Below are 18,735 nucleotides of genomic sequence, written 5' to 3'. Positions count from 1 at the left end.
CCAGCTCTTATGTCATGGGTGGAGAAGAGAAAGACGGTTACTCAGAAATTATGTGCTCCAGCATGCTCAGCTGATAAACAGTATTTTAGAGATCAGTTGAGAAGAATTTGAGTAGACCAAGGGAGCTAAAACCTCCTGCTGTGCTGTGATCAGCATCAGAGAATCCTTTCCCAAGAAACAGGTCCGTCATATACAGTACCAAGAGTTTCAAGTCAGAAAAAGCAAGGGAGAACGTTTGTACAGAGTATGATGTCTAATGGAGACACATCTACATCACACCCAAAAATAAATAGAACTTCACTACAAGTGGTTGTCCTCTATCAGAGAACCCAGTAACAGCAGGTGTCAAGAGGAGTACATCTTTATTGATTATTGGGTGAAAACACACTAGTGGAGTAAACTAAGCTTTGGAAGCTCTGTGTTTAGAGGGCTTTTATTTTTCCTTTTTAAAATTTGTATTTATTTATTATACTGGCTTGGCTATTCTTCAGCCAGGCTATTCGTCAGCCAGTTCTAGTGTAAGAAGTGGTTTGGACGGGACTTAGGTTTTTATAGTACCATGCTAACCATATGTTTTTCTTAAGTGATCTTGCTGTCAATTAATAAGCATTTTTTTTTTAAGTGTTGCTAATTTAAAAAAAAAAAACAAACAACACTGACATCTTTGTCTTCACAAAGGATAGGACAGTGCTGGCACACAGCAGTATAGTACTTAACGCTGGATTAAATTTTTCAATGTGAAGTAAGATTTTTTTCAAAGTACTGCCAAACAAATCTCACCTTGGGGAATAGGAGCTGCAATACAAGACAATTTGTTTTCAGACCGTACCGTAACAACATTCAGCAGTGAGCCAAACAAAACCACAGAAGCTTAAGTAGAAGTGACTGAGCCAAAAAATAATTGTCATAATTATATACCAGGTAGTCAGATTAATAATGATAAAATATTTTTTTCTCCCACACTGCTGTTTATTAGCCAGCAATAGAAATTAATCTTTGCTTTGCTTGTCACATGTTTTGTGAGAGACCTTGAAGAAAAAAGTTTAGGTTTTTTTTTTTTTTCTCTTTATTTTGTTTAGGAATTACTCTGCAAAATGCTGGCCCTGATTTTCATCATGATCAGGAAGTGCAAATAACTTGTGCTGTAAGTGTAGCCTCTCTAGCAGGAAGGATCCATTGTCCATCCAGTGCCAAAAAGGTGGAAATACCCTTAATTTTATGTTCTGTTAAATACAGGATTTTCCTTTCAGTCTGAAGATTTCTGAATAATTTAGCTTGGAGAGCTTGCTTGTGAAAGAACTGATTCTCATGTTTATTTTTGTTCTCCCCAAAGTGATGACTACCCAAGAAGAATAAACTCTTGTGCTCTTTTCTATATGTTGTTTGTGTCCTCATGCAGAATCATGTCCAAGAGTCTTCATTAAGCAAAAGGTTACAGGCTTTTTAGTTTACAGCAGCCTTTTAGCTTTTTGCAGGAGAAGCATAGATTCTTTCACTAGTTTCATAGAAACATGATTTTCTTAATTATCTTTTGAAAGACATTGGAAACCACTATTAAATCACAGTAAAACTTGAGTGTCAAATTTGTATTTAATAGGGAAAACTTCCTCTGCAGAGAGAGAGCAAGGATGAAGGAACAGCCACCCAGTGCTGCCTCTGTAAGGAAAGTAAAGGCCTCAGGATCTTAAAGGTGTTGCCTTCATTTCAGTACTATGCCCTAGGGATATGGCTGTGCTCAATGACTCTAGATTTGGATCTCAATTCTCAAGTGAAATTATAGTAATTTAAAATTTAATTGTAGCAATTCTGTATACTGCCACCAGAACTTATTATTAGACAATGGACAAACTGAACCTTATGTCGAACTTCCTATACACATTATGATTGTTATCTCCTTCCAGTTTTTGTCAATATATACAGGTTAATGTCCATGTGGAAATCAGTAATGAATGGTGTCCCTCAAGGGTTTGTACTGGGACCAGTGCTGTTTATTATCTTCATCATTGACGTAGTGGGATTGAGTGCACCCTCACCAAGTTTGTCGACGACAACAAACTGAGTGGTGCAGTTGACATGCTTAAGGGAGGGGATGCCATCCCTCACCTAGTTGGACTAAATGATCTTTGAAGGTCCCTTGAGAGGCTGGAGGAGTAGGCCTATGCAAACCATGTGAAGTTCAACAAGGCCAAGTGCAAGGCCCTGCACCTGGGTCAGGGCAATCCTCAATATCAGTACAGACTGGATGATGAACAGATTGAGAGCTGCCCTGTAGAGAAGGACTTGGGATACTAGTGGATGAAAAAATGGGTGTGAGCCAGCAATGTACACTTGCAGCCCAGAAATCAAACTGTATCCTGGGCTGCACCAAAAGAAGCATGGCCAGCAGGTCAAGGGAGGTGATTCTTCCCCTCTATTCTGCTCTGGTGAGACCTCACCTGTGATTCTACATTCAGTTCTGGGGTCCCCAGTACAAGAAAGACATGGACTTGCTAAAGCGGGTCCAAAGGAAGGCCATGAAAATGGTCAGAGGGCTGGAGCACATCTTCTGTGAGGAAAGGCTGAGAGAGTTGGGGTTGTTCAGCCTGGAAAAGAAAAGGCTTTGGGAAGACCCTATTGTGGCCTTTCAATATATAAAGGGAGCTTATAAGAAAGATGCAGAGAGACTTTTTACCAGGGACTGTAGTGACAGGACAAGGGGAAACAGTTTTAAACTGAAAGAGGGGAAATTTAAATTGGACTAAGGAAGACATTTTACAATGAGGGTAGTGAGACACTGGTTGCCGAGAGAAGTTGTGGCTGCCCTATCCCTGGAAGAGTTCAAGGTTGGGTTGGATGGGGTTGAGCAACGTGATCTAGTGAAAAATGCCCCTGCTCGTGGTAGGGCGGGTGGACTAGATGGTCTTTGAAGATCCCTTCCAACTCAAACCATTCTATGAGGCTATGATACCTGCCACATCTAACCACTGTTTCCTACTCCTAACTGTTCACTGCTGGCATTGATCTTCTTTGCTGCATTATATGTAAAGCACCAAATACTGTGAGAGATTGATCCTTGATCAAGTGTATCCATAAATATGATTATATAAACATACATTATTTTTCTTAGAACAAAGGGTGTAGCACATGTTTTGCAAATATCTGTCTTTTTTTGTTTGTTTCTAATTTCTGTCAAAGAATGTGATTCATTTATGTCATAGACATAATTTATTAACAAAGTTTCATACAGAAAAATGTTTTGTGAAAGTAAATATTACTCAGTTTATAAGTAAAAAAAAACAAAGAAAACCTAGGTTAGTAGGAATTGTATTATGACCCTGGAAAGACATGCTCTAAGACGGCAGTTATCTCACCGGAGTACTCCATGCTGGTTGCATATATTTATAAAAGACACCAATGAGTCATATGTAAACATTTTGATTATAAAGATTTTCTTCATTTACCCACAGACTTGCTGCTTTCAAACAGCTGTATCCCATTCCTGGGCTCAACAGAGGGGCTTGATTTTCGAACGCTGCTGCTAGATGAGGAGAGGGGCCGGCTGCTAATCGGGGCTAAAGACCACATCTTCCTGCTCAACTTGGTTGATTTAAACAAAAATGTAAAAAAGGTCAGTTTATTTTCCAGAGACTTCATCTCATAAGTTCAATTTTGTTCTAGTTTTTTCATTTTTTTTTTCTTCATTGAGTAACTGACAGATTCATTGTGCAATGCTGTGTACCATGATTTGATAATCTCACCTCCTATAGTTATACAGATTATTTTTAATAAATTGAATTTCTCATGATGTGTGACCTTCTGTGAGTCTGATGTCCTGCAAGAAATCAAATACCTGGAGGAGCCCTGCAGTGCACAAAAGTAATGTCAAAATATCAGAAAATAGGCAAAAATGCAGCTCGGAGTGTTTGCTTCTTAATTTCGCTGGTCATGGTCACCATCCTCAAATAAAAGCATTTGAAAGAAGATAACTGAAGACAACTCTTTCCTTGCTTCTTGGCATCACTGGGATTACTTTACTGTGATATTAAACAGAGCAGAGACAATTTGGATGGTTTAAATTATAGTAAAAATGTTAGTGGCAATTTTAATATTAACATTTGTATTAATAACTAGAATTACGAGTGACAGAAGCTTCCACTGGGATCTACTGTACTCCCTTGCCCATACCCTGTGACAGTGTGTTAACTCCAGATAATAAGATGGCAATTTAGCCTTTAGTATTTCTAGCAGACATGATGAACTGGAGCTTTTGTAAGCACAATGACTGCTACATGTCAGAAACAGATGCTTGCACAGGAACACAAATAAAAACTGCTTTTCTTCTTGTTCCAGATATGCTACTTACTAAAGAAAATTTAAATTCTCAGCTGTGTTTGATATTTTCTTTAAGCACCAGGAGGAGGTTTTAAATTACTATGTTCTACTCTTGGCTCTGAAGAGGTAACTGACCCTGAATTAATACAACTGCAGCGCAGGGCTTAGAACGTGTAACAGGAGACTATTTTGTCCCACATATTTGAGCACAACACTTGCTGTCACTGTATAGAAGAGGTACAGTACCAGGCTTAATATCTTATTTCTTATTTTGACTTCTGCAATACTCCATATGCCAGATTCTGAGCATTTCGGGAAATTTCTTCCCTGGCATGCTTTATCAGACATTTAATATGCGTCTGTTATCTCAATAGTTTACTCAAAAACCAGCACCTCCTCAGGATATTGCATTAATAACGTTATTATTCATACTGCAGATTTTGAGACTACAGACTGAATTCTGGCATGGTCTTTCTGCAGCAAACAAATTTTGTTTGTCTGAAAAAGCGTATTTCTGTTTCTGTGGGATGCTGCCTACCTGCTGAGAGATGCTGAGTGCTGTCACCTTCTATTATGTTCAGCGGGGCTTGATTACTTCAGAGCTTTCTGGAGGTGGTAGCACCCTGTGTGATGTTCCCCTCTGTCCAAGCTGCAATGCTTTCCCTTTAGCAAAACCACCAATGACCATAACGGGTGTTGTGCTTTTCAAGAAAAACAGAACACAGAATGAGCCAGGAGAATCAGTGTGCAATCAGAGAGTGCCATTTAATATAGATATTGTAGGGCAAAGACTCACTTCATATTGGAATGAGAATTTGGATTTGGTAAGCTGAACAGAGAATGTATGCCTACATATCTGTGGTAATGTGAAAGAAGGGAATAAAATTCATAACTGCTTGTATAAAGAAATGTTTGTCTGCAGGTTCAAATACTTGTACTTCTCAGTTTAACCATTCAGGTAATCTTTAACTTTTCAGACAAAACACTGAGGAAAAGTATATTTAAATAGCTAAAACTGACTGAAAAGCTCTGCCAAGCATCCTTGGTGTGCTGATTTCCAAGATCTCTGTGGGCATTCATCACTTTTATAAGCTTATCCTCTTAGGTAAATGCCGAAGTTTTACAAGATGATATCACATCAACGTTTCTCTTTGGTTTCTCTTGCTGGGCTAGTAGAAACTTGTTTGGGGAGGGAAGGGATGAGATGAAGTTGTGCATGAGGTTGTGTATAAATCTCAGTCACTGACAAGGTTTCAATGCTAAAGGATACTCTCCAGTAGCAGCGAAGTGTCAGAAAGTAGCGTTTGCCGGTGCTGTGTTTAGACTGAGCGTGGTTTGGGTTGGCGCTGGGCCAGGCGGCTCGCTTCCAGGCTTTCCCGGTGCGAGGAAACCACACATGTTGGGACTACAAGGGTCTGAAGTGTGTCCTTTGTACTCCTCTGGAGTAAGAGTCATCTGGAAAAAAGAAATCTGCTTATACACAGACAATAAAATGAGAAGTAATTGATTAGAATATGAAGTTTCTGCCTATAAGTGGTGTGTTTATTAATGTCTTTGAGGAAGGAGGGTTAAAAGGCAGCAAACTGAGGTGGTAAGAGAGGTGCGAGAGCTTTAAAACCAGAACGCAATGTTGTGCATGGTTTGGGGTTTTCTTTCTTTAAAACAAAACTGAACACAAAGTGTAAAATGCTTTATGCTGGGTAGATTCAGATTATGTTTAAAAAAGCTCTCAGTTTCAGATATTTGTTATATTAGGAACTACTGAAACCTCAAAAAGCCAAATCAGGTTCCCCAACAATTTAGTCTCAGAAAATCCTCATCTGTGGATATAATTACTTGGTGAGATTATGCTGTAGAGTCTGATGCTCTATATTAAGACATTTCTGGAATAGTATTCAAAGAAACATCCAAAGCATTGCATCCTGCTCGCTTCTTTAATGTATACATATATATAACTTAATAACTTCCTTTTTACAACCTAATTATTTACCTAAATTAGTTAATTTAACTTACATTAAGTAATGGCTTTATTTCCTGGTACATTTTTCCTGATGAAATAAATCAATAGTTCTTCTGTAGTTCCGGAGTACCAATTTCTTAAATCATTGTAGTTTGTATTCAATTTATTGTGTAATTGGTTGAAATTTTCCTTAGCTGGCAGCTTGAAAAAAATCCATCCAGTTTCCTGTGCTTGAAAACCTCATTAAAAAACAACAGTAAATACCATAGTATAACAGAACAGCCCTCTAGAATGAAAGAAAAATGCAGAAAGCTAGAACAGTGGCACTCTACAAATATCTATAGTTTAGCAAAGTATAATCATCTTTCTGTAGCAGGCATATACTTTCTGTGAAGTTTTCCTGAATAGAAACATCTAGCTGCTATTGAAGGAATAACATTATCAAGTGCCATAGTCTTTTCTTGAAAGATTCTTAGATGCCTGACAAGTGTTGCAAGTGATTTGTAAACTGGAAGATTTGTGGTTCCTTCCTATAAGTAAAAGAAAGATGTTCAGCAAAATGAAGCAGAAAAGAGCAGCGACCTACATTTGTCACGGTATTGCAAGTGTGGACAATAAATCTCAAGACAACTATGCCATAACCAGTAAACGTGCAGCGTAAAACAAACAAACAAGTATGTTTAATAGCATGAGAGGCTTAAAGCTGGAGAATAAATTCTATAGGACTCCTAAGCTCTGGGATCCTGCTGGAAAGATTACTTTGGTACATAGAATTTTCTTGTGGGTTTGCCTAAAGCCTTTGTTATTTTACTCCTTAAACTAAATAAATACTAAATACAAAACATTGTCAGCTGGATAAACACCTATGAAAAAGCTGCAAAGAAATGGTGCACCTTTTTGTAAGTCCTGTGCTTGCTAGCAGTGCAAGCAGGGTTATATGTCAGCACTATTATCACTGTGTAATCCGCAGCACGACCCGCCCATCTCTGCAGGAATAGGAATGCTATCAAGGGCTGACAAACTTTTGAAAAGCTGCCAACCTGCAGGAGCTGTCAGTGCTAGAAGACACAGCCGCATGTGGGCCAAATAGATAAACATGTCAGATCCCCAATAGCAGCTTTGGAACAAGTTGTTTTCATCTGCCCCGGTGTGTATTGGCACAGGGTCACAAATTGTTGTTGCTTGGAGCATCCTTAGCTTGTAGTTGCTATTTTTTTGGCATTACCAGGTGCAGCTGTCTTGTGACTTATCCTTTAATGCCCTCTTGGATTGATTTTTTTCTGTATTTCACAGCAAAAAATACATATGCGTATATATATATATATATCAGCAGGGTAAATGCTTATGAAATAGCTGCAAAGAAATTCTGCTCCTTTCTATAACTCCAGTGCTTACCAACAGTCCAAGTGGGGTTATATGTCAGCACTATTATCGCTGTGCAATTGAAACACAGTAATACCAGGATTGGTCCTTCCTAAACAAATATGTGCTGCTTATTCTGCAACTCAAAGGAATTTATCTTTCTGCCTGTCAGCAAAAGCTGTAGGCTTTCTGAGGGTGAAGCTTTTTTGACTTGTCAGAAACATCATTTTGACCTTGCCAGGAAACATCATTGAAGGCCAAAGAATCACACGGAAAACACTGGAGGTATCTCAAGATCTGAAAGTGGGGACATGGGGACTGGGAAAGTCTAGAATAAACTGAGTGGAACTGGAGAATGATGGTCATGAGTCCATCTGCGATCATGTTGGTTTGTTCTTGGTCTCTGTGAGTAGAACATGTTCTAAGAAACTCATTGAAGTGAGCCTGAAATTTGACAGGGGCATGGTTTGACCCTCTGCACGTTGGGAGTTAGATCCTAGGAGTAAATACATACAGATAGCCCTGCTTTTGAAACAAAGAGAACTTTTCTGGGTGTTGCAGTTTGTATGATACTCATTCCACCTATTTTAGAGTATTTTCCTTCCTCCCCAAATTAATAGAAATAGAAACCATCTTATCTATCACTTACAATAAACCAAGACTGGTTTTACTGGATATCCATATAGTTTAGTATCCTGTCCCCAAAGATGGACAGCAGTGGGCACTGAAAGAAGAGTGTGGAAAGAAGCTATAATGATGCTTTAGGTTAAGGACTTCCAGAGACAGAGATGATGACTTTATGCTTGCTAGCCCTTGGAGGGCTCTTAGCATTGAGCTATTTAACTCTTGTTTCGAACCTCTGGAAACTTTTTAGAGTCCATAAAATCTTTTGACAGACTCAAATTCAGGCACCTGTGTAGACAAGGCGGAAGTTTTCCAACAGTGTTTATAGACAAAAAACAACAGACGGGGCAAAACGTGAAGAAAGCAGCATGTAACCAGAATGACAGTAATGCTAGGTGGAAGAGAGTGTCTCTGTTATTTCCTTTTGCATTGTTGCCATAAATTATGTTTCCATAAACATCCGCTGTCATTTTTATATTTTACCCGTATGTTTAAGTGTAAAGAACGGCCAGTATTCTTCTCTTTGAAAACATTTGCTCATATTGGGCTTTGACTTTTTCAAAGGTAGGAATTGTCTTCAGTCTGAAGTGATAAACATGTCAGGAGCAATGACATTTACCTTAAAAATCCTGGTGTACGATTTCCTTTCAGGAGAAACAGACGGTAGTCAGAAGTCTGCAGTGGTTACATTGTGGAAAATGAAGTGTAAAAACATTGAAGCCTTTCAAGTTTTAATTCAGTGTAAATGAAATCAGCATCTGGTCCATTTTCTTTAAGCTTTCACATATGCTCATAACATACACATGAAAATGCACTTTTCAGAAAACCCTTAAGTACTGAAAGCATTGGCAGCTACTTAGGTGGTGTTGGAGAGTGGATTACAGTTCAAGAGAACTGTGGCATGTGGAGATCTTACTTTGTCTCAGACAGATGCGGTATTAAAAGCCCATTTGGTTCTAATAAGAGGTTTCACTCTAACAGCCACCTGCCAAATATAAGCTACCAAAAGTCTGTGCATGTGTCGTCCAAATACACAACTGTTATTTCCCTCTGACTTCCAGTGCGTTTTACTCAGTTTGACAGCACCATGAAAATAAAGAATGCTTTACACTGACGCTGGCACTTCCCACAGTGTTGTAAATCACTCTGAAACAATCCTCATATCCTCTCTCCCCACCCGCCCCATGCCATATCAAATTATACCTTTCAGAGATCCAATTTTCTGCTGCTATGAAATAATTGGAGTTAGAAATTCCAGTCAAATGTCTCCCTGGATGTAAATTTTAGGTACAGGAATTAGTACATCATGTGTAGGAATACCTGTTGGAAGAAGGAAGGTCTGTGGCATGTACAAAGAAGGTTTAAGAATACATTCCTGGCTTTTAGGGATCTCTAAGTATTTCTGAGAATTAGCAAACCTTGATAAAACTGGTAAAAAGAGAGCTAGGTGAAAAAAATCTGACTCTGTAGACAGCCTCATTAGGTTTCAAATACAGGGAGAAATTGAGATAAGGAACTTAGATGTATTAACTTCTTTTGTTTGCTGATGACTTTAGTACAGCAAGTACAGTGGGAGCTGGTTACAAGAACTGCTTAGGGTAACCTTCCTGTTAGGATTTGTATATGAGAGCAATGTGTCCAGTTCCCCAAGATGTGGGCTTCCCGTACTGAACACATGAATGTAACAGATGTGAGGTATTTAGGGAGGAACTGGTATACATGCATGGTATGCGAAAATCATCTCATTTTCCCATTAATTAGAATAGTCTTTGTTTTCAGAAAAAAAATAGTACAAAAGCATTTTATTCTTTCCAGAGTTTATTGGGAAATTCAATAAATTTCTAGTGATTGCAGTAATTTTCAATGAAGTGACCCAGGGTCAGTATACAGAAGTCACAAATGTCCTAGTTCTCAGGAAAATATCCATGAACACCCACTCTCATGGTATTGGGGTGTGACATTTGTGATATTGTCTTCTGCAGCAGTGTGACAGTCTTATTGGATCGCTGTCATATTTTTTCTCAGTGCTCCTTGATCTTACTGTTTTTCTTTGCTTTTCATTTTTTAGCTATGAATTACTAAGTTGTTAAGAAAAAAAAAAAGGAGAAAAAAGCAGGTTACATTTTTGTCATTTTACTGGTGGGAAAATTGAGACCTGCCTGTCACATATAGTAGGGCAATAGCAAAACTGGGATTAGACTGTCTCCTGGTTTGCTTTAGTGTTTTTGGATCATGTTGCCCTGTTTACTGTACAATCTTTATGGTCACATTGGGCTAAGTCATGAATCCTTTTCTTTTTTTCACACAGGGGAGTAGTTTCTCATGGAGGAGAGTTTCTCAGGGGGAGTATATTCCATATGGCAGCGTGACAATGGGTTTACAGCTCAATGTGGCTTTGTTCTTTGGAAGCTGCAGTTGGGACTGTTGTGTGGGGAATTCACTCATACCGATGAGCTTAAACTTCTGAGTTAGGGTCCTCATGGTTCATAAAGCCTTAATGAGATATTTTGATGCCCAGGAACCTGTAATTTTATTGAATGCCTTCCCTCAAGCATCAATATAACAAATACCTAGCACATAGAATAAAAGCAGGCTTTCTCTTGCTGCATCAAGCAGCTATTTAAAATCAGTGTATTTCCCTCTAAGTGCTTCTACCACCTCTTATTCCTTTGAAATAGGGAGGAAGCAATCACTGTCTTCACAGGACGCAAAGTCAGTGAGTGAGTGTTATGAGACATGCCAATCAGCTGATGTCCTTCGTTCCAGATACGGACACATCCTGCTGGTGCTGCATGTATACCACTAGTAAAACACTTTGGGGTTTCTCGTACCAGAGACTGTACTGATAGAGAAGTGCTGAAGCACGTGTGCAGCGTCAGGCACGTGAGAGACCCCGGTGAAACCCCCAGGGTTGCTGAAAGCCGTCGACCTCAATGGGACACTCAAGTGCTTGCTGCTTGCATGAGCGTGACTATCTTGGGGACATGGGGCTGGAAAGAGTCACATTGGTCAATTGGTCTCACTCGCTGCTGTCACCAGCAACTACCTCATGTAGCAGTTATTCCTTTCATAACCTGGTCCAATTCAGCTATAAGGGGCCTTGTGGGATTCTTCATGCAACTTTTTTAGCAACGTTGTTGCTATAGACCAGAACCTCATTACTCTGATGTTTCAGATTTATTTTTGTGAAAATCTACAACCTATATTTATTTATGACCAGTTTATACCCGTTTCCTCTGACTGTTTATAATTCTGGTCTTCAGACCCCTTTGATTCTTCCAACATGATATTACCAGTCTTCATTTTTATTAGTGATGCTTCCCAACTTTGTGTCATCTGCACATGTTGTTGCAGAGTGCTGGGTTTTTGCCAAGGCTACTGAAGGGTATATGAAATAGGATGAGCTCTGACACTATTTCTTGAGGAACACCGTGAGTAACTTTCTGCTGCAAGTTCTTTACTTATCAGACCTTTTTTTTTTTATAATAATGCATATTTTTGCCAGTTGAGCTAATAAATTTCCATGTGGCAACTTAATATGTAGGTGGAGCACTGACGAAGAGGAGCTCTACCACATTAGTGTAGTACACAATTCAGCTACGTTATTAAATAAAAGTACAACACTAGAGTGGAATAACAGCCCTTTACCAAGTTATATTGTCTTCTGTACCATACTCATTTTCATTGGAAACCTAGCTTCCCTAACTAAAAATTTGTTTTGAAGCCTTACAGACTGATGAAATAGGGCCAACAGGCCTGTAATTTGCTTGGGTATCTTGTGTTCCTCTCTTGTAATGTGACAACACATAGTATTTTCCCCTCTTGGTAAAGTCCTGTATCATCCCAGATTTAGTAACTTCATTAGAAATGATTTTTGAAAAAGATGTACTGTCATACAACAGTTTCTTCTGATTGAGTTCACTATTTTACTTTTGAGGCATTATTTTCCTAAGGTTTTATAGTCCGAGTGTCAGCCTAAGAACGAAATTGGATAGAGAAGGATAGATACAGAAAGATGAGGAATATACTCACTCGTAACCAGCTTTGTTAATTCATGACAGATGGCAGCTGAAATGAAATTCTTAGAACTGAGTCCAGCTATTATTTATATATACATATAATCATGTATGTATCATCCATGTATCAACTTATGTATGTAAATAATATATATATATATATTTAATTCACTTTCCCCTTTTCATTCCTTTCTTACAATAAAAATACATGTTTGGAGGAAGGAAAAATGTTACTTTTAGGAATTACTCTGCTCCTGATCTGAAAAGTACCTTTGTGGTTTTTAATGTTTTGTTTTAATCAGAAATCAATTTCCAGCTACCCTTTAAAGTGATATCTTATCTGTTCTACACTTATGTACTACTTAATTTTGTACTCCTGGGAGGTTTTCTTTCACTCTGCTAGCAGAGAACTTATTAACTTTCATTTATTAGGAGATTTTAATTTCTTTCCTGTTGCTAAATTTAAGAAAATATTTGGAGAATGATTTAAAAGTAATGGTAAGGGTTGTTTTGGGTTTTTTTATTGGGCTATAGCAGATAAAATCAGGAAATCATGACAGTAGCCGACCTTTGGAATTTTGATATGGATATTTTGCAAGGAAAATAAACCGAAGATTAAGAGAAGAAAATAATCCTGTTTAAGTATATAGTTCATGTATTTCAACTAGTTACATTCTTACCTTAAATTCAGTAACTCCACCTAGCTATTCTAAGATTTCTGCAGACATTTCAGATACAGATGCAGCCATGAAATATATTATATATATAATTTGTGCTGTTTATAACATGAAATTACTATTATTTTACATGTCAGTAGTGTTGCCACCATTATTATGTGTTATTTGATTGTTTGGGGTATTTTTTCTTTCTTTGGTGTTTTACTTTTTGAGGAATTTAGGAAAAACACTTTGTTAAATAGGATGTTGCTATTGGGAATTCAGCATGTGAACTGAAAAAAAATTATGAAACAAAAAGACCAATTTCAAAGCCGCAAACCATCTACAAACTCAAAGATTTTAAATATAAAAGAAACTACTGGACCGTCTAGTCTTACGTTTTGTATATTGTGAAATTAAGTAACTTGTCTGAAAAAAGACTGAATTTCATCCCCTACAGAAAAGTCAACACAGAAGCATGTAAATAAGCTTATGCATGTGAAAATTCAGTGAGACTGCTTTACATGTGTAAAATCACTTCTGCGTCAGCGTTTGAGGAAATCAGATCTGTGATACTGTTGCACAGCAAGTGATCTAATAAAAAATTGAGTTTATGCTTTCTGCTCAGCACATTGGCTCTATTTATTATGCAATTTTCTTGACCTATTACAATTTAGAACTGGCAGTTTCTGGGAACCTCTCATTTCTCACATGGAATGCAAATATCACTTTAACTCCCCCATGTAAAATTGCAAATTGATTTTAAAATTGGATCACTTTTAGCTTCATTTTTCTTGTCTAATGTGGCCTTGTATAATGCTGAATACTGAGGCTGTTGAGTAGCCAGAAAGTAAAACAATTGATTTTTTAATCATAATTGGCTATGATCAATTATCATAGAAAAGGGGATGTGTGTATCTCAGCCTTGCACAACAAACACTATTTCCTATGAAGGAATCTGTAGAAGAATAGAGGGTAGAGTGGAGTCCATTAATACATGTGATACATTCAAGCAGATGTCTTTGAGTATAATTGTGCCTCCCAAAGCAGGGATCTGGTTCTTTTCTGTACTTGGCAACGAAAGCTTGGCATTTTCAAAAGCCTACAAAGAGACATCTTTTCTACCTAATTGGATACCTAAATTTTGGGCAAAAAATCTCAAAAACCCTAAGACCTCTAGCCTTCCCTGTTACTAATACAGGAATCTTGGGCAGAATTGGGCCCCTAGAACAAGAAAGACATGGACCTGCTCGAGCAGGTCCAGAGGGCCATGAAGATGATTAGGGGCTGGAGCACCTCCCCAGTGAGGACAGGCTGAGAGAGTTGGGCTTGTTCAGCCTGGAGAAGAGAAGGCTCTGGGGAGACCTTATAGCGGCCCTCCCTGGCAGTGTTCAAGGCCAGGTTGATTGGACTTTGAGCAACCTGGTCTAGTGGAAGGTGTCCCTGACCATGGCAAGGGGATTGGAACGAGGTGATCTTTGAGGTCCCTTCCAACTCAAACCATTCTATGATTCTGTGATATAAATATATGTGCAGGAGAGTTGAAGATCACATCTTACTTAAGTCTCCTTGGACGACTGTTCCTTTTCATCAGCTTTTCTTCACCAGCACCTCTTAAGACTCAGCTTTGCTCCCTAGTCCAGTGGCACTTGTGCCAGACTAGTGCTACAAGTAACACTCATCCCACTCTGCCCAGGCAGAGACCAGATGAGTTCAGTGGTGCTACCTTCAGCTCTTCCCAATGGCTTTGGATTGTTCCCATTGCTTTCCTTCATACTTTCTAGCACTGTGTAATCCAGAGACACTGGCACATGTGGTTTCAGACTGCATTTTCATATCTGGATGCTATCATGACATAACTCTGAGAAAATGCACTGGGAAAGTAAATTTGTGCTCTGGTGCTGAGATGTTGTTATACTGCTTTATCTCTGACTTTAAGTAAATATTGCTGTAAAGGGTTAAGGTTTAAGTAACTTAAAATACATTATCTTTACTAAGAGCTTCTAATCAGAAAGGTAACTGTAAATTTACTTGAGAGGAAATTAATTTTCTAGTGGAAAACCAATATATCTATTTTCACTGGGCAAAGAAGAGGAAGAATTGAAACAAAAAGACTGTTTCAAGATAGAGAGGAACATTGACTGTAGATTTTGGACAGTGATAAAGCTATTTGACACAGGGCACTGTTTCACTTTCCTTACTAGTGTGGGACTGAGCCTGTGTATGTGGCAAGCCACATCCTACAAGGTGCCAACAGCTGAGTGAGAGAAAAGGAATATTACAGCAGTTAACTCCTCTTGCATGTGGTTGAGTTGTGCATCCTACCTTGATGATTTTTTTCTAGTGCATATTATAATAATTCTTTATTCCTATATATTTCACTATTTAAGATTTTATAAAGTGTGATTTGAGACCCAACACTAGTCTAAAGCGTCTGTGATTACTAGTGGTCTGCATACCGGTTCCTGGGACTTAAACACGATTTCCTAATCTAATGTTTGCTCAAAAATTAGTGTGATTTATTGTTGCTGTTATTATTAGTCATGAGAAATGGCTATAGCTTTGTCTTATCAAAAATGAAGGAAGAAGATCAATGTTTAGCATGGTGATTCAGAAAGACTTTATGTTTAGCTTCTATTTTGAATTTAATAGGATCAAAGATGTACTCAGTAATATTCGATTTCGACTGTTCAGTTGAAATCAATGAACCAGAACCTGAGCTGTTGTTCATTGATATTTCTTCACTAACATCGTTGAGGTTACAGTAACTGATAGTCTATAATTTGTCATCTGGCTCCATCTACACCAAAACCTAGTTTATAGAATTCCGCAGTGCAGATGAATGAAGAAACAGTAATAATACATGTTACCAGTTAACTAAGGTACATGATTCTCCTCTAAACTTCTATGTCATTTTCTCAGAAAACTCAGTTGGTGTTGATGGGTGACATTTTTTAACTGCCTGCTGTTGATTTCTGTCAAATGTACCTTTTCTTCTACAAATTTTCCTTAAGCTACCTTTACTTTTTTTTGAATAAAACTTCTTTTCATTTAAAAATTGACAGTAACAGCTAAGTCATTTTTTTATAAAGAACTTTGCCAAGTTCATTGGATCAAAATCATCACAAATGTAATTTGCCTTGTTTTGCAATCAGTTTAGTTTCAAGATGATTTGGCTCATCATATCTTTAAGAGAAACATACAATTCATAATGGTGACAAGTGTGCTAACCAGATCAGCTAAGTGCTTTTTAAAAGTATGTATAGCCAATGAAGAAATGAAGAAAGAATAGGGGTTTTGATTTAAAGTCTCTTCACTTTTTGTAATGGAATCCTGTATTCAAAGTCATGTTCTTTTCCATTTACATGCAAATTCTTTCAACATGCATAAATCTGTTTTACCTGCTCAATCAAGGAAATAGCTAACCTACATTCACAGGACAATTTATAATATTCATAATCCTTGTCTTATTCTAACTATGTTACAGATTTACTGGCCTGCAGCAAAAGAAAAGGTAGAATTATGCAAATTAGCTGGGAAAGATGCCCATGTAAGTACGGTATATATTTTTTATTATTGCTGAGAATACTGTATATTTGTGTATTTGTTTCTAGGTGCACAAAATGGATTAGTAAGATGTTGTTATATTTTTTCCTGAACTAATGAACTGTTTTTTCTTCGTTTAAAGAAATGTTACACTTCTATTTTTTTCTTTAAATGTTAATGCATTCAGAAAAAATGTTCAGTATGGCAAGCAGCAATCATGCTAAGCCATCCTTGTAGGTTATAAATGCACTTAAAAGATGAATGGACTTTCCTCTGAAATGTATCCCAGGCAATACTCTGCTGAAATCCTTTTTTTTCCCATCAAACTGCTTCTTTTTTTTTTTCTTGGGAATATCCTGAATGTAACTTCATTATAATTCATTAACGAAACAGAGTAGAAGAGCAGAGTACAAATTAACTTAATTTGCAGACAGCTGCAGTTAAGGTTAAAACAGAATCTCAGACTCATTAGCTTTTCCCTGGAACCACAAATCTTCTTTAGGAAGTGTATTTAAGGTGCATTCATATATACAATAAAACTTCCATATCTCTTTCGCATAGCACAGATTACATCATGTGTCTAGAGCCCACTATAAATGTAAACTTTTCCTGGCTGTGTAATAAAATTTCTTCCTTTTCTCTCCACAAATCTTGTGGTTTCTATCTGGCTTGTCTGTTATCAAGGTGGACTCCAGCTCAAAACACTCTCTCAGTTCTCTGCCTGAGGAATTTCAACTTTTTATCCTAACTTATTGCTGCCCTTATCATTACAGTAGATAAAAACTAAACAACACCTCTGCTGAGCACTGGGAAAATTCTGATACTGGTCTATGTGGAGGATTTGTGCTGATCTAGTTCTATACTAAGACAAAAGGAAAGGAACCAGAGAGGGGAATAATTGTTTTGGACATAGATCATAAATATCTCCTTTTTTGCTTCCTACATTGTCTCTGCAGCTTGCTTCTCGCTTAGGTGTAGGGTGATAACTGGAAGATATGAAGAGCTCTTGTGTATTCTCTTCTAAGTACTGTGTTACATGTATATGTATTTATTTAATTCTGGGGAAGGCTGCAGAAAGCCTTTCCTACCACCCCAGGTAGCACCCTTGCAGTGTGCAGCAGCTCCTATGCTACTTACCAGCAAGAACCAAGCACAGCTAGAGCCAGGACTGACCCAAGAATCCCATGGAACTCAGAAATGCCCAAATAGAAGTGACTAGTAGGATGTGGTTGGTGCAAAGAAAGTTCACTCATACATGAAACATACCCTTTGGAAGTATTCTGAAGCCCACTGCCACAGTGATTCCTATCATGTGATCTTTAGTATTAAAGCTTGCACAGAACCCTGAATTTGGAGAAAGGCAGAAGGATTGGGAGCCAGACTAACCCAGTGGCTCTCTGACCTCTGCCCAGTTGTTGGCAGGGGCTGTTTGCTGCAACACAGGCTGAACAGATATCCTCCAAACTGTGCTGTAACCACATAGATTCTCGTGGCTTTAAGCATTATAGCAGAATTAGGCTTGCAAGTCTGATTGATGAACTGCCTAGTAGACAGCCACTGCAAAGTTGTAGCCGTCACAACTTTGAACTATTTAGTAAAGTCTCTGCTACAGTAGTTTTGAGTTTAAATACAAGACCACTATGGCTATAACCTAGTACAATATATAATGTGAAAGAGAAGAATAAACATGGAAATTAACATTTGTCTTTCTTTTCCCAATAGACAGAATGTGCCAATTTTATCAGGGTTCTTCAGCCCTACAACCGAACCCATGTTTATGTCTGTGGCACAGGAGCGTTTCACCCTCTCTGTGGATACATTGAACTTGGAACTCACAAAGAGGTAACTTAATTTCCTCACTATTCTGACATGTGGAGGAATAACCTTCACCTTGTTTAGCATTCGTCATGAATTGGAAAAATACTATGTGAGTGTGTAAAAAATGAACTGACAGCAGCTTGCATAAATAGCGGGGTAAATGGTGGATTTTGCAGGTCAGACGAGAACTCTTGTTCTCGCATTTGATATGTGCGTATTGCTTTTGAACAAAGCACTTTCCTCAGTAAGGCTTAATACACAAAGTTCTTCAGTATGACAGTTTCATATGATTAACTAAGTGAAGAGAACATTTAACCCAGATGTCTGTCTTTCTACTAAGTCATTTCTGCACGTACTTTCTGCTTACATACATACACATGCATGCAGAGTTCAACATGACACTCATAGTTCTATCTTTTAATGTACATACACCCTTGGTCCA

At 38.0% G+C, this 18,735-nt stretch overlaps 1 protein-coding gene and 1 long non-coding RNA gene across 2 annotated transcripts in view; one reads left to right on the top strand and one right to left on the bottom strand.

Moving 5' to 3' along the window:
* SEMA3D (semaphorin 3D) overlaps positions 1-18,735 on the top strand; it is a 141,291-nt gene that overhangs the window by 59,183 nt on the left and 63,373 nt on the right. The window contains exons 3-5 of the mRNA XM_086480808.1: positions 3,447-3,607; positions 16,417-16,479; positions 18,198-18,317. Coding sequence (XP_086336934.1) covers positions 3,447-3,607; positions 16,417-16,479; positions 18,198-18,317 — 344 coding nt within the window. The remainder of the gene's footprint in view (positions 1-3,446; positions 3,608-16,416; positions 16,480-18,197; positions 18,318-18,735) is intronic.
* Positions 5,058-6,968, bottom strand: LOC147416396 (uncharacterized). The gene is made up of 2 exons (XR_015184133.1): positions 6,325-6,968; positions 5,058-5,766 (listed from the first exon to the last, which is right to left on the bottom strand). It is a non-coding gene; the product is annotated as an uncharacterized LOC147416396 (long non-coding RNA).

The sequence above is a fragment of the Leptosomus discolor genome, chromosome 1, assembly GCF_034619465.1.
Source record: "Leptosomus discolor isolate bLepDis1 chromosome 1, bLepDis1.hap2, whole genome shotgun sequence".
Taxonomy (NCBI): Eukaryota; Metazoa; Chordata; class Aves; order Leptosomiformes; family Leptosomidae; genus Leptosomus; species Leptosomus discolor.
Note: the sequence above shows the minus strand (reverse complement) of the source record. Positions and strands in the feature narration are given on the sequence as shown.